Source organism: Mauremys mutica, chromosome 4, assembly GCF_020497125.1.
Source record: "Mauremys mutica isolate MM-2020 ecotype Southern chromosome 4, ASM2049712v1, whole genome shotgun sequence".
Lineage (NCBI taxonomy): Eukaryota > Metazoa > Chordata > Testudines > Geoemydidae > Mauremys > Mauremys mutica.
Window position 1 is genome coordinate 22,215,874 of NC_059075.1, and position 15,985 is coordinate 22,231,858.

General features: G+C 42.4%; 1 protein-coding gene across 12 annotated transcripts in view; it reads right to left on the reverse strand.

The window, feature by feature from the left end:
- WDR20 (WD repeat domain 20) overlaps positions 1-6,884 on the reverse strand; it is an 82,935-nt gene extending 76,051 nt beyond the window's left edge. For all 12 annotated transcript variants that reach the window (XM_045016670.1, XM_045016667.1, XM_045016666.1 and 9 more), the window contains exon 1: positions 6,613-6,884. In XM_045016670.1, coding sequence (XP_044872605.1) covers positions 6,613-6,876 — 264 coding nt within the window. In that variant the 5' untranslated portion in view covers positions 6,877-6,884. The remainder of the gene's footprint in view (positions 1-6,612) is intronic.
- Positions 6,885-15,985: the final 9,101 nt, after the last annotated feature.

A 15,985-nucleotide genomic window follows, 5' to 3' on the forward strand; every position in this document is an offset into this window, starting at 1 on the left:
CCATGAACTTATCTAATTCTTTTTTGAACCCAGTTAGAATTTTGGCCTTCACAACATCTCCTGGCAATATGTTCCACATGGTCCTCTGCATTGTGTTAAGTCCTTTTGTTTGTTTTAAATGCCTATTAATTTCATTGGGTAACCCTGTCTGTTGATTAGCTGTTACAGAAGGCCAAGATCAAAGGCCTGAGCTGTATAAAGAAATGGGTGATCTTCCCAGCCTTTGGTTTGGTTCTGAATTTAAGGCAGATAAACTTGTAACCACAAGGAAAACCCAGTTGTGGGTTCTGAAGGTGCACTTCAGTCTCTCCTTTTCTCTTCTTGTGGTACATAATAGCCTAGTCTCCTGTAGGCTGTAATACATTTCAGTTGTTGGGTTTAGTGTGCAGGTTCCAGATCGTGCTGGTGTCTTGTGATATACAGGAAATCAGACTAGATGATCTAATGGTCCCTACTGGCTTTAAACTCAATGACTGAAGTCTAAAACCTACCAGAGCTCTAGGTCAAAGTTGGGGGTTACCTCTGGTAAGTTTTCTAACATGCATGTAGGTTCTTTTATTGATTTCACATGTTTTCTCTAATTAATTTACCTTAGGAATAAATGTGCTAACTTAGAAGAAGCTGTGGGGTAACACGTAACTGTGGGCAATACATTGGTCATAGTCTTTACAGAGAAAGCAAAGCAAAGACTGTTTAGGCAGTCCAACTTGCGGGGAATCACAGTGTAAATCAGGGAGCCGGACAGCCTTAAAAACTCACATCAGAAGGGAATGAGATGCAGAGCTCTACCCAGGAGAGGTGATGGCTGAGAGCTGGAAACCCTTATGCATGGTCCACCAACAGCAAGCACCCAGAAGAGGAAAAACTGATGCATTTACCCCGAAATTGTGACATGTTTGGATGGTAGGGCTTAGGCCATACCACTCTCTTCAACATTTCCCACTGTCTAGTTTAGGCTTCTGACCACTCAGCTTACTGGCTTTTATAAATCTTTTTCTTAGGCATCTTATTCTCCCCATTATTGTACAGGGAGCCTAACTCAGAGCTGAGGATTCCACTGAGCAGCAGGGTTAGGTGATGTAATGCTTAAGTCTAGCCTTTAAGGCCTAGCTAAATTCAGTTATAACTTGGTAATATGTACAAAGCAAGGGGAGTTCTTCTATGATTAGATCATACATGGTATTAATTTCATTCACCTCTGACCTTATAAACATGAATCGAACAACATCTTTATCAAAGAATGCCCTGTGGTCCACAAAAAAGATGTATCTGATGGCAAGTCTCAGTTACCTGGTCTATACTTGAAAAATTATATCTTGCTTAGTCTTCCCAAGCTCACCATAAAGGTACAGAGGAACTTGACAATTCAACCAGAACCCACCCACTATTTAACCCTTTGCCACACTACCATAGCAACCACTGAAAGATCATTAACTACTGCAGCACCTAAGTTCACAAGTATGGACCTCCAAGAGAAGGGTTATCTTTTGGACAGAAATTTATTCTGAAGATGGAAACATACAACCCAGAGCACTCCCAAGTGAGCCTCAGATAGCACGCCTCACCCAAAGAGGGGATCACTCTCAAAACAACTCTGGACTTCACCTCCAGCAAAGCTTTCACCTTAACAGGAGATTGCTATACATAACTAGCCTCACTGAGTCCAAAAGTTGAGGTGAAAATAAAAGCCACAGGAACATACCAGCACTCCCAAGAATACTTAACTAGCCAAGTATTTCATTAAAATGGCCACACCTCATTGCATCACAACCCTAACTTCTCCTTACTAAAATACAGTTTCACTCCACTGTCCATTGGATCTAAATTTAAGACCAGGTTAGAATCTACTAACAGGTTTTTTTGAGCTTTGGATTGTTGTAATGGGACAGAAAATACTGCATAAAAGCCTCATTACGTCAAACAGCTGGCATATAACTCATCTGCTCCTCTCAAGATTCCAGTATTTCATTCTTTCCTGCTACCTTCCTCAAGTTCACTTCTAAACATATTCTGATAGAGAAAGTTTGGAAGAACCTACTTGTTTGCTATGAAAAGCCTCCAAGGCAGTTTGAAAGCTTTTTTCCCCAGACTGAAAGTCTATCTCAGCATTCCAAGCTTTTACATCATTTTAGACACTGGACCCAACTCCTGATTCTACCCTCAAGAAATCAGGTTAAGAAAGCATCACAGTGTCACAAGGAATACCAATCCTTACATAGGATTCATCTCTAAAGCAACACAAACAATTCAGTGGCCTGGGTAAAGAGACTTACAACTAAAGATTAATTCACAAAACAGAAATGGCAGACAAAGCTGATTTGGGATGTGGAAGCAGCCAGATAAAGAAAAGTAACCTAAAGGAATAAATACCCTTTCGGGATGTGATTTGGACTCATTCAGATTGGTATTTGAAAACATTTTAACTATTTCCAAGTTCTTCCACGGCTGAATTAAGTATAGTACATACCAAAAGTTCATAACCTGCAGAAGTTCCCAAAACAGACAGTTGTCACAGTTTCACAGTAATTGCACCTGTATTCCCCGTCCTTGGTCACTCAAGGGCACGCATTTAAAGTTTCCGGCTCCCAGCCATTACTTCTCTTGGGTGGAGACCTGCATCTCTCCCTCAAGACCAGAATTTTAAGGCTGCATGACTCCGTGCCTTACACTGTGATATCCCCAGCAAGCCAGTCACCTAATGGCCAGCACCTGTGCTTTGCTTTTCCTCTGAGGGCTATAAACAGTGTATTTCCAGCAGTTATAAGTTATCACACAGCTCTTTCTAAGCAAGCACCTTTATTCTTAAGGCAAAAGCATTACAGAGAAAACATTAAAATCACTAAGAGTGCCTATGTGCACACTAAAAGCTTACCAGAAGTCAGCCATCAGTCTTATGGGGCTCTGATAGGCCAAACTCTTTTCAACTCTTATGCAAAAGTTGGCAGAAGGTCCTAGCCATTTGTTGGCTCAGAAAGGCAACCTTGAGTCAGTTTACATGTAGCCTTTTAAAGCCAAATATTTTGTTTTCCTCTTGCGTGGAAACACACATTGAACCAGTATATATGTAGCTTTGCAGGGGGTGGTACCTCTTTGGAGGTGTTTAAGGTGAATAACTCATATTGCAATCACAGTTTTAGTTCCTGAAGGAGTTGTGGAACCCTCTCCCATGGAGTAGAGCACAGTCACACATATGCTTGGCCCACAATAATATATAAACTTATTACGATATGTTCCCCCAAAGATAGTGTGCCGTTGCAATATCTGTTTACTTTGCTAGCTCTTTCATGGTTAAATAAAGCATGGTACATACCAAATAAAAGTTCTTTACCTGCAAAAGTTCCTACTGCAGGTAGTTACCTAAAACTGAGGAATAAGACCCTGCTTTTTCTTAAGATAATGGCAATTCCTTCTCTAACTTCAACAGGAACAGAACCTAATGGAACAAGGCTTTTTAAACACTGCTTAACAGGCAGGAAGAAGTAATAAAATTAACAATTTCTTTTTAACCTAAGTTATACTGCAGCTTTAAAATACAAACCTGCATTTGCTGCAGCTAACATTTTAAAGTACCTGAACTATAATCACTGGTCTAATCTAGCTAAATTGATCAGGAGAAAAAGTTTAATCAGGCTTACATAACACAAGCCAAACTACACACAAATAAAACCAAGCCTCACTTCCAAGTGTAAATTCAGAGTAACACTGTTCACTAGCAGAAGCTAGACTACAGTTCAACTTGCTAAAACTGAGTTAAAGGTGTTTTCCTGGCATAGACGTAAGCTAAGTAGCCAAGTTTAATCAGTCCTAGCTAGCATTGGCTAAATGTTCTCTAGTCTAGACACAACTTTAGAAGCATGCTGTATGTGAAGTTTACAACAGTTTATATTTATTCATTTTAAGACAGTGGTTTACACTTCTAGTTTAATCTATCATTAAGCTCTCCTTTCACCTATCTTATACACCATAGCGAGAAACAGTAGCAAGTTTTATAACAAACGGCATTTTTCTTTATGAAAATTATGTTAATCATTCTGACAGCTGTAACTGTCAGCTGCAATCTTCTCTATGCTAGTGCCAATTTTCTACACAAAGAGAGCCAAAGCCATAGGCCCCAATCAGCAGAATCACAGACCATAATGATTTCAAGCTCATCAATATTTTTAGATACATTTGGAATATTGTATTCATTATGAATGTATGGCAGATCAACTTCTCTAGTCTCTTACCGATAATATTTTCTTTAATTTGGATACGTTTAATATATTTCAGCTGTTACTTTAAGGCTTTTTAAACTGAAGTTAGTAATTATGGTATTAAAAGTATCAGTTCTGAAGGTCATTGATAAGATTGGATTGCTTTGTTTTGACCAACACAAATTCTATTCTAAACTTCTAGTATATTTTACTGTATTATTTGAAGACTAGTATATTCAGAACATTTATAATATGTCTCAAAACCCAAAACAAACATCCAGCAGGTAGGTACAGTAGGATTTTCAATTGCTGCTACACTCACAAAGACAAAGTTAAATACTGTTTTACCGAAGATATTGGAAAAGCTATTAGAAGAATGCAAATAAGACTTACAAGTTGTAAGTTGCCACTTAAAAATTCCTCAGTTCCCTATTTTCATGGCATATTTTCAGCCTCTAGATTTTTCTTTACTTTAAGTGTGATAACAAATGACTAAAAAAGATTGGTAAGAGTCACATGTCCTGTAACTGGGCTGCATTAAGAGCTGCTCTAAATGAAAAAATTGCAGAAGTTTGCAATTATTCAGTACTGAAAACTAAATCAAAGATGATAGACTCCTAGCAGTTACAAGGGTTGGAAGATGGATAGATTTTAACCATATGAATCATCATCCACACTGACTCCTATGTAGAAAAGACCACTATGGATTATAAAATTGAAGTATTAAAAATATTATTTAACATGAGTAGGCAGATAACTGTTCAAGAACATCAATCACTCCAAGTCCTTAAATACCAAATATTTAAATTTAATTCACAATTACTTAAAACATCCCCAAATTATCAAGACTCATCACATGATTAAGTTAAATTATGTAAATGTCAATTCAAATGTGTGTATGAAACAAATGCATACAATTAGCCAACACAAGTTGGGTCTGTTCAGTTGCTAGTCATTACCAACTGATCCTTAGTAGGCTTAACTCTCCTCAGCAATTAGCTAGTACTTACATTTTACATGAATTATCAAGCAAGAGAGAGTGGTTTGGACATTCATTCATCTGGAACTGTATAAACCCAGGTCCAATTCCTTGCTATGCTACAAACTTCCCATGTGACCTTGGGCAGGTCAGTAAGTTTCTCTGTGCCTCAGATCCTATTTGTAAAGTGGGAATAACAACTCTTCCCTACCTCTCAAGGTTGTCAGAGAATATATACATTAACTATTGTAAGGTGCTCACATACTGTAGTAATTGGGAGGGGGGTTCATATGTACCCAAGATAAACAGATATCTCAATAAAACTTTGAGATTGGTTATGCCTATGTTTACATACATTAAAAGTGACACCTGTTCACTTGGTGATGCAAATTATCAGAATGCCTCACTAAACACCGGGAAGTAAGGCACCACGTAGTACCAAAAAGTCAAAACAGCAATTACATATATTTATGTAGGTACAATTTGCCCATTAATATAGTATACTAGCCATTTAATGCACAAGCTATTAGACCTGCACCACCAAATATCATTCACAGGTTGGAAGCCTTATTTTGCATCAGTACTTCTCTCATGATAAAAGCTTTTGCTGTTATAATTAGAAATGTAAAGTCTCAGTGAGTCTTCAGCTCACTATACTGGACACATCTGGAGACAGTCCTGGGTCAGTTCACACTTTATAATATTAGACCTCTAATTTTTCACTCTAGGTGTGAAAAATTTTCTCATGACCCAAATAAGGTTAAAACCCCACCCTGTCAGAGATTTGGCAGCCTCATGCTAACACCAAACACTCCTCAGAGGGAGTCCCATAATCTTCAGCCTGTAACAGCAGGTGAGACAGGCCCAGAGTTACTATACCATTACCAACCCTGCCCAAACGAGCCAAAGAAAAGGCTGCACAGGAACATACTTTAGCTGCTGGTGATAACTCTCTGGGTGGTTCAATTTAACTAGTTTTTAAATGTAGCTTTATAAATGTATGAATGGGATTATAGGACAGAGTTGCCCACCACAGCAGGGGATTAGACCCTAAAACCCAAGAAGTCACTTCCAGTCCTACGACCTTTAGGTAGCCCCCAACACTAGTCCTCCTCCCTCTCAGGGCTCTCCCCCTCACACCTCTACCTCAGGCTTGGAGTCCCCCTCCACACGGTCCGACACCAGGCAAGCCCCCTGGCTCTGTGAACAGGTTCAGTTCCCGGCCACAGAGCGCCTCCACCTAGAGGGCCCCCGCCCCCCTGGAGAGTGCTGAGCTTAGTGGGGCAAAGCCCACTCCCCTGGCCTGGCCTCCGGCTCCCCGGCCTTCACAGGTAGGGCTCCCGGCCCGCACTGAAGCCAAGCAGCTCGCCCCTGGCACGCCCCTCGTGCTCCGAGCAGATCGGGGCCCTGGCCTCTCCCGCCCCCCGGCTGCCCCGGTACCTTGCGGACCCCCTTGTAGATGTAGAAGTAGAGCTCCCGGCCCACATTGAAGCAGAGCCGGTCGCCGTTGCCGCTCTGGTCGTTGACGTTGACGAAGGAGACGCGGACTGGGTTGGAGCCCTGCGAGTTGAAGGGCACCCGGTTGGGCCGGCTGTACTCCGAGTGGCTCAGCAGCTTGTACAGCCCCTCCCGGGTGGTGAACTGGGTCTTAATCTCGTTCATCTCCTTCCCTCCTCCCTCCGCCGCCATCTTGGAAAGGAGCATTCATCCTGCCCCAGTGCCCGGATGTGCCCCCACTGCGCAGCCGCCGCCGCCGCCGCCGCTCGCTCTCTCTACCCGAGAGCGGCCGTAAGGGGGAGGAGCTGGCTCGCCTGTTTACTGCATCTCTGCGCATGTGCCAGCTTGCCTGACGTCGGGGCGGCCCCTAGTGGGGGAGAGGGAGGGCCAGGGTTGGCCCTTGGGCGGGCGAGCGAGCGAGCGAGCGGTGGTGCTGCTGCTGCTCAGGGGGTGGAGCGGAGCTCGCGCGCCCAGTGCTTTTACAAGGGCTGGTCGTCAGCGCAGCAGGCGGGTGCCAGACCTGTGGGGCGGAGGGCGAGGGGTTCAAAGCCCACGGGAAAGGGGTGGGTAGTGCTTAATGCCATGGGCTTGGGACTCTACAGGGCGAGGGGAAGGGCGATTTAATTGTTCAGGGCAGGGTTTTTAACAGCATCCTGCGGCACTAAGTTGCCAGTGTCGTACCCCCAGGTAACTTATCACCATGCACAGTTTTTCTTTCCACCTCTGAAAACTGTCAGCTGTGAGAGTCAGGAGGACTCTTGGGACCCTTGTCTGTGACCATGGACAATTACTTCATCTCTGTCAGCCTAAATTCACCTGCTGACTGTAATCGTTCTCACCTACCTCAGAGGGCTGATGGTAGGCATAATTATTTGTCAAATAAATTTACACCTTATCAATAGGCATCTAATCAAATAACAAGCAAAGGGATTCTCATTTGCCCTACAGCCCTCTGTTGCGACTCCAGCAGCATATGTAAAGGTGCCTTAAACTGGGTAGGAGTGGCCCTTGGGTCAAGTTTGCAGCCAGCACAGGACTGAGTGATAGAATGGTTCTGTGCCACCTTCTCTCCCAGTCCTGGTTCATCTCTGCACATCCTGGATTCTGGAGCCACCTGGGTCTAGTTCCTGGCATAAGTTAGAGCACTGCCAGATGGTTTTAATATTCACTTTTACAACAGCCCTAAATAGCTGGGCCACGGTATGCTCCAGTCATGCCTCCTCCCACCACTGATACTCCCTCTCTTGATCCTGAATACACACCTATGCCATGGTCTGCAAAGAAGGGCAGTGTAGGGCTGTTCCACTGGCCCTATGCCACTGGGATAAACCCCCTTATGCTGAGGGATCCTCTAGTGTCTGGTTTTGCCAGCTTCATGGCTCCTCTCTGCTGGCAAAGCCCAGATTCAGAGCCTGGGATCACAGAGATGCAGGAATGCTAAGTGCAGAAATAAAGGAACTGAGAATCAAGGCCAAAAATTCCAAATAGAAAAACCACCAGTTTAAATATACAGTGAACCCAAACTGATGCGTCAAATGCTTTGAGATCCTCAAATGAAAGGCACTGTAGAAGGTTATAGGATTATTATTTAAATTCCATGATAAACTCCAACACTTATAACAAGCAATGAGATTATTTTTGTGAATTAGAGGATATCTTTATGAAAACATTCCCAATGGGTTATAAAATTTTGTAGAATCTTAAAAATGGAAAGTGGATTGGTTGATAATATATTGCTAAGGCAGCATCCTTTTTCACAGTTCTGCCACACTAGTGCTCCCAGTGCTATCACAGCATCTGAATTACTCCTCTCATCACCCTTTTTTGATAATAGTATTGTGCTGATCTTGCCCCTACATGTTAGCTCTGCTTTGAGGGTAGGTTTAAAAATAACACTGTTGTGAAAGTATAAGTGATTAATATAACATCTTCTTTTATGGTACATAGGGAAAGCAATCTAACATTTCACACAATTTGTTTGGTAAGAAAACTATTCTTTTAAACTTTCAAAGATTTGTTTAGTTGTCTTTTATTGGTAGGTTACAGAAGTAACAAGTTACAACTGAAACCTGCCAAAACAAAACAAAAACATCTTAAAAGAAGTGTTTCTCTAGGAACCATTTTACAAAATTATCTTAATTGGACTCAGATTCCCCAACTCTCTACATAAAATGTTGGTGCTAGGTCCTCCGTTCTGGTATAGCCAACATGAAGTGACTAAACTATCCCTGAATGGCTGAGTCATTACACTACTTGAATCTATTTCCTTATGATAACTATCCTTACACTTCTTGTCAACTGTCTGTAATTGACCATCTTGATTATCACTACAAACGTTTTTTTCCTGCTGATAACAGGTCATCTTAATTAATTAGCCGGTATGGCATTTTTTCTGTATGTATATATATACTCTTCTTATATGTTCCATTCTATGCATCCAATGAAGTGGACTGTAGCCCACGAAAGCTTATGCTCAAATAAATTTGTTAGTCTCTAAAGTACCACAAGGACTCCTGTTCTTTAAACTATCCCTGTAGTTAACCAGTAGCATCTCACAGAAGAGAGTGTCCATGTGTGTGCATGGAACACTCCAATTGTGCATGCACTTAGTACACCTCTACCCTTTTATAACGCCACCCAATATAACACAAATTAGAATATAACGCGGTAAAGCAGCTCTCCGGGGGGATGGGGCTGCACGCTCCACGGTTTCACCTATAACACAGTAAGATTTTTTGGCTCCCGAGGACAGTGTTATATTGAGGTAGAGGTTTACTAGTATGCCACAATGCTGTTCTGCACAAGCACATGATATTCCTCCTCCCTAGCCTCCATCTTTCTAGGGCTGAGTGTTGGTATCACAGAATTACCATGATTCACTTCCTAATGTTTATCAGTAATTTGAGTACCAGCTGATGTACAGTTTTGCATACAATTAATTTGTATTGGATTTTAAATAGGACTGTTGATTAATCACAGTTAACTCACACGATTAACTCAAAAAAATTAATGCCAATTAAAAAAATTAATCACGATTAATTGCAGTTTTAATCACACTGTTAAACACTAGAATACCACTTGAAATTTATTAAATATTTTGGATGCTTTTCTACATTTTCACATACATTGTATTCTGTGTTGTAATTGAAATCAAAGTGTAATTATTTTTTATTACAAATATTTGCACTGTAAAACTTATAAACAAAAGAATAGTATTTTTCAATGCACCTCATATAGGTACTGTAATGCAATCTCTTTGTCGTGAAAGGTAGATTTTTTGTGCGACATAACTGTACTCAAAAACAAAACAATGTAAAACTTCAGAGCCTACAATTCAACACAGTCCTACTTCTTGTTCAGTCAGTCACTAAGACAAACAAGTTTGTTTACATTTACAGAAGAGAATGCTGCCCTCTTATTATTTACAATGTCACCAGAAAGTGAGAACAGGCATTTGCATGACCGGCAGACCTCCCGCAGAAATGCTGCTGAAGGCTGCCTGACTGCCGTGCTTGGGGTGGCAAAAAACATAGAAACGCCCCTGTGTGCCAGATATGCTAAACATTCGTATATCCCTTCATGCTTCGGCCACCATTCCAGAGAACATGCTTCCATGCTGATGACGCTCATTTAAAAAATGTTAATTAAATTTAAATTTAAAAAATTAAATTTAAAATGTTAATTAAATTTGATACTGAACACTTTGGGGGAAAATTATATGTCCCCTGCTCTGTTTCTGCCATATGTTTCTTGTTATAGCAATCTCAGATGATGACCCAGCACATGTTGTTTATTTTAAGAACACTTTCACTGCAGATTTGACAAAACGCAAAGAAGGTACCAATGTGAGATTTCTAAACATAGCTACAGCACTCGAGTCAAGGTTTAAGAATCTGAAGTGCCTTCCAAAATCTGAGAGGGGCGAGGTGTGGAGCATGCTTTCAGGAGTCTTAAAAGAGCAACATTCTGATCCAGAAACTGCAGAACCTAAATCACCAAAAAAGAAAATCAACCTTCTGCTGGTGACATCTGACACAGATAATGAAAACGAACATGTGTTGGTCCACACTGCTTTGGATTGTTATTGAGCAGAACCTGTCATCAGCATGGACGCATGTCCCCTGAAATGGTGGTTGAAGCATGAAGGGACATATGAATCTTTAGCACATCTGACAAGTAAATATCTTGCAATGCCGGCCACATCAGTGCCCTGCAAATGCCTGTTCTCACTTTCAGGTGACATTGTAAACAAGAAGTGGGCAGGATTATCTCCTGCAAATATAAACAAACTTGTTTGTGTGAGCAATTGGCTCAACATGAAATAGGACTGAGTGGACTTGAGGGCTCTAAAGTTTTACATTGTTTTATTTTTGAATGCAGGGGTATTTTTGTACATAATTCTACCTTTGTAAGTTCAACTTTCATGATACAGAGATTGTACTACAGTACTTGTATTAGGTTAGTTGTTCTCAAACCTTTGTACTAGTGATCCCCTTCACATAGAAAGCCTCTGAGTGTGACTCCCCTTATAAATTAAAAACACTTTTTATATATTTTAACACCATTATAAATGCTGGATGCAAAGTGGGGCTTGGGGTTGAGGCTGACAGCTCATGACCCACATGTAATAACCTCGTGACACCCTGAGGGGTCCCAACCCCCATTTTGAGAACCCCTGTATTAGGTGAATTGAAAAATACAATTTCTTTTGTTTTTTACAGTGCAAATATTTGTAATAAAAATAAATATAAAGTGAGCAGTGTACACTTTGTATTCTGTGTTGTAATTGAAATCAATATATTTGAAAATATAGAAAACATCCAAAAATATTTAAGTAAATGGTATTAAATTATTAACAGAACGATTAATTGTGATTAACTTTTTAATCGCTTGATAGCCCTCATTTTAAACAAACAGCTATATCCATTAAAAATCAAATCATGGGCCACGTGTACAGTAGATTTCAAACATTCCTGACTGTTACTAACACCTTTTCAGCTCCACCAGTAGTAGCAATCATGGTAGCCCTTAGTGAAGATGCTGCAAAATGTAGTTAGTGTTAATAAGTATGACCCCGAGGCAGTGATACTCAGACTGAGGCTCTTAAGCCACAAATGGCTCTTCAATGTCTCCTTGTCAATACCCGGCCCGGGCAAGCTGTCCAACCCAGTGGACCAAATTTGGTGATGAATTCTGGTCTTGTGCCATCTAAGGAATGTTGTGCATATGCTAAGAAGAATGTGTCTCCTGCAGCTCTTTGCAGTTCATGCTATTAAAACACTGAGGAGAGCCCAAGGCCTGGTGGCCTCTCCCTGGATAAACCCAAAGATGAGGGGCCCCCTGGGGTGGACTATGACCAGGTAAGTAGCACTCCCTGCCCTAATTTTCCTGCCCCCATGACCTACCCCCCACAGTTGCTCCAGACCCCCAATTTTTCCCCATGTCATAAACCCTCTATTCTAATCTTCCTTCCTCTGAATTTCCTCCTGTGTCTTAGACCATCTGCCTCCTGCCTCCTCATCTATCTTACAACTCATCTGGCCTCTGGGGTCTGCCCCTTTCCCCAGCTGTCCCACCACCCAGGGTCCTGCCCCTCCATGTTCTGCCCCCCACCCTATCTGCTCCCATAGTCCTGTCGCCCCATGCAATCGGCCCCCATCTCTAGCATCCTGCCTCATCTGTACCCATGTCCTATTCCCCCCACACCATCTGCCCCCATGATCTGCTCCCTGCCTCCTGTTTTCCTAGCCCCCGCATCTGCCCCCAATATCCTAGTCTCCTCCAACCCCATTTGTCTCCCACTGCACCCTAAACCCCACCTCACCTGTCCCGTGTGTCCTGATCTCCTCTTGTGTCCAGGCCCCCAGCCCCACCCTGTGTCCAGATTCCAGTCTCCCTGTATTATCCCCTGATTGTTCAACCCATGAATTGCTTGGCCCTCCCCCACCCCCAGCCTCATGTTGGGCCCCAGGCTCCAGCTTGGGGCAGTTCTCTCTGCAGCTTAAGGGGCCCCTCAGATTGACAGAGGGGTTTCTTTCCTCAGGATGGAGTGGGGCAGAGCCCAACTGGTGCAGAGGACAGATGGAGCTCCATGCTGTGAGTCTCCGCACATGGTGCTCTTAGGGATAAATTCCTAATGTGGGGCTCAGCAGGGCTGCTGACTCTTCGGGGTGGCGAACCCCCGTGGGATCTTTCAGGGAAGCCAGTTCATGGAGGAGTACACTGCTATATTTGCCACTCTGTCATCCTGAAAGCGGAACTGATTGGGGCAAAGGAGTCGGGAAGCTGCAGGTGTTTTGCAAAGCAGGTTCAATATTATGGACTAAAACCAGTTAAGAGAGAGGCTAGAATAGGAAGAGACAGGATTACCCATGTACTATATGAAGAAGGGAAACCATACACACTTGAACAACCATATAAAGATAAATTAGTTTTTAAAACCGCCAATTAGATCTTAATTTCAAGAGAGAAAAAAGCATCATAACTAGAGATAAGAAAAGACTTGCATGCTTCCCAGTTTGTCAGTTTTTATTTCAATATAATGTTTCACGGAGAAAAAATGAAAAAAAACCAACAACAACCGAGACTTAAGAGGCTTACCATAGTTTAAAGAATTGCTCAGGTGGCTGCTGACACACATGGGAGGACAGAAATACGAATATTAGCATCAGAGGAGCTGTGGGAAGTTAAGCAGGCTCGGGTGGACAGAATACAAAACTTTTGCATGGGAATTGTGTTGTATAGTTATGAATTTAACTAATATAGAACTATCCAAACAAGAACTTGCTGTAATGTTTCACCAGAAAATATTTTTTAAACAGAAATGCATCATTAAAATTGTGAAGAAACTGATGCCATATGCTTTTGTACAGTAGAATTATTTTTATACCTCAGAATTTCTTTACTTACTGTTTTAGCTCCATCTAGTGAATTTTTATTGCATTGCAAACTAGGAAGGCTTCATATTGAATTACTTTGTTCAGCCTCTTTACTTTTAAGAGGCAGTTGCACACACTTAGAGACAGCAACCTAGATTCTTCTCTGTGCCCACAATAGCAACAGGGCAAGTACGGAAGGGAGGTGTTTTCTATCTATCTATAGTGCCACCCATTACCATAGTAGCTGAGTATCTCATAATCTCTAATGTACTGTATTTATCTTGCAAAGTATGGAGTACAAATATCCACAGAGAGAATAAGTAACTTGCCCATAGTCACAAAGGAAACCCATGGCAGATGAGGATATTGAACCCAGCCCTCCACAGTTGCAGGCTAGTACCTTAACTATTAGATGATCCTTCCACCATTGGTGGTTTATGCCTCCCCTATTCACGGGCTGCCAGAGAACAGTGTGGCCCCTGACACAGGCTAGGGCAGCCCTGAAGCTATCCTAACTTGCACCCCCATGTCCAATGGGCTATTGCAGGAGCACAAAACACTCCAGACACTACCCATCCCACTACCAACAGACATCCATCTGCCCCCACCTATCCCAGAATGTTGCTTGTGTTGGGAGGACCATCTGCAATGGGGCAGAGTCAGTATATCTGGCTCTGCATTCCCACAGAAAGCCTTCTGCATCATGACTTTTCCCTGTTGAGGAGCTTTGTGTCCGTACAGGCCTAGCTGAACATAACATAAGAACATAAGAACGGCCGTACCGGGTCAGACCAAAGGTCCATCGAGCCCAGTATCTGTCTACCGACAGTGGCCAATGCCAGGTGCCCCAGAGGGAGTGAACCTAACAGGCAATGATCAAGTGATCTCTCTCCTGCCATCCATCTCCATCCTCTGACGAACAGAGGCTAGGGACACCATTCTTACCCATCCTGGCTAATAGCCATTTATGAACTTAACCACCATGAATTTATCCAGTTCTCTTTTAAACACGGTTATAGTCCTAGCCTTCACAACCTCCTCAGGTAAGGAGTTCCACAAGCTGACTGTGCGCTGCGTGAAGAAGAACTTCCTTTTATTTGTTTTAAACCTGCTGCCTATTAATTTCATTTGGTGACCCCTAGTTCTTGTATTAGCTGGTGCAAAGAGGGTACCGTGCACCAGTGAATTCCTTCCATAGGGACTGATTTTCCACTGCTTTGCAATTTACATAGTCATCTACACCAGTTCAAAGTAGGTGAAAACCCTTACCACTCTGATTTGGTACCAATTTACATCCATTTTGCACTCAGATTGTACAAGTGTAAAAGACTACACAAGGTCCTAGGCAGTGGAATCCTGGATGAGGAGTGGATAGTTGCATTTTTCTGAGCAGCACTGGTAAGGTTACCCTTTCCTGTCAGTCTCAGGGCTTGTCTGCATTTAAAACACTGCAGTTGTACTGCTCTAGTGCTTCAGTGAGGATACTACCTATGCCAATGGGAAGGGTTCTCCCATTGGCATAGGTACTCCACTTTCCCAAGAGGCAGTAGATTACACCAGGGATAAGGTCAGTTTAACTGAGTCGCTCAGGGGTATGGATTTTTCATACCCCTGAGTGAAATAGTTATTCCAACCTAATTTCCTAATGTATTCCAGGCCTTAATCACATATCCTTTCAATATATTAGACTGGTGCATTGTGAATGGCTGCCTGTGACTGGAAGCCTGGCACTGGTCATGACCAGAGAAATTTGATTGTCCCCACCCACCTTCTCCTGCTCCATATATAAAGAAGATACTGAGAAGCAGTGCTGCGTTTGGACTGAGTTGTTGAGAAACTAACTGTCCTGCAGATAGGGTGACCAGACAACAAGTGTGAAAAATCGGGACAGGGGGTGGGGGATAATAGGAGCCTATATAAGAAAAAGACCCCAAAATCGGGACTGTCCCTATAAAATCAGGACATCTGGTCACCTTACCTGCAGAAAGGTGAGTGATGGGGTTGACACTTACTCTTTTACTACTAGACAGAATTACTAGTTTAGCTTGGTAGGTGGCTATGCTGATCAAGGGGTAAGTGACTGAATTAGTTTGAGCAGGGTGGGGGAGTAGGAGGTGGTGTGTTCTCTGCAGTTGCTTTGCCAATTGTTTGTCTTTTAAGAGTGAAAACACCTGGGAGGTGTATGTCCTGGCTTGGAGACTGGGATGTGATTGGGACACAATTTCCTTACCAAAGTCCACTGCTTCTTCTTGAAAGGGCTATTCCATAGTATCACAAATCTTTCCTGGGACACTTTCCTACTACTAGCCTAGACTCTTGCTTCTTCAGTTTCTTGTGACCTCCCCTCCTCAACAGCCCTCACCTCCACAAAAAAATTTTATATCCTCCTTGAACATCTCTAAATACTTTGTCCTTGGAAGGTACATTACTATGAAGTT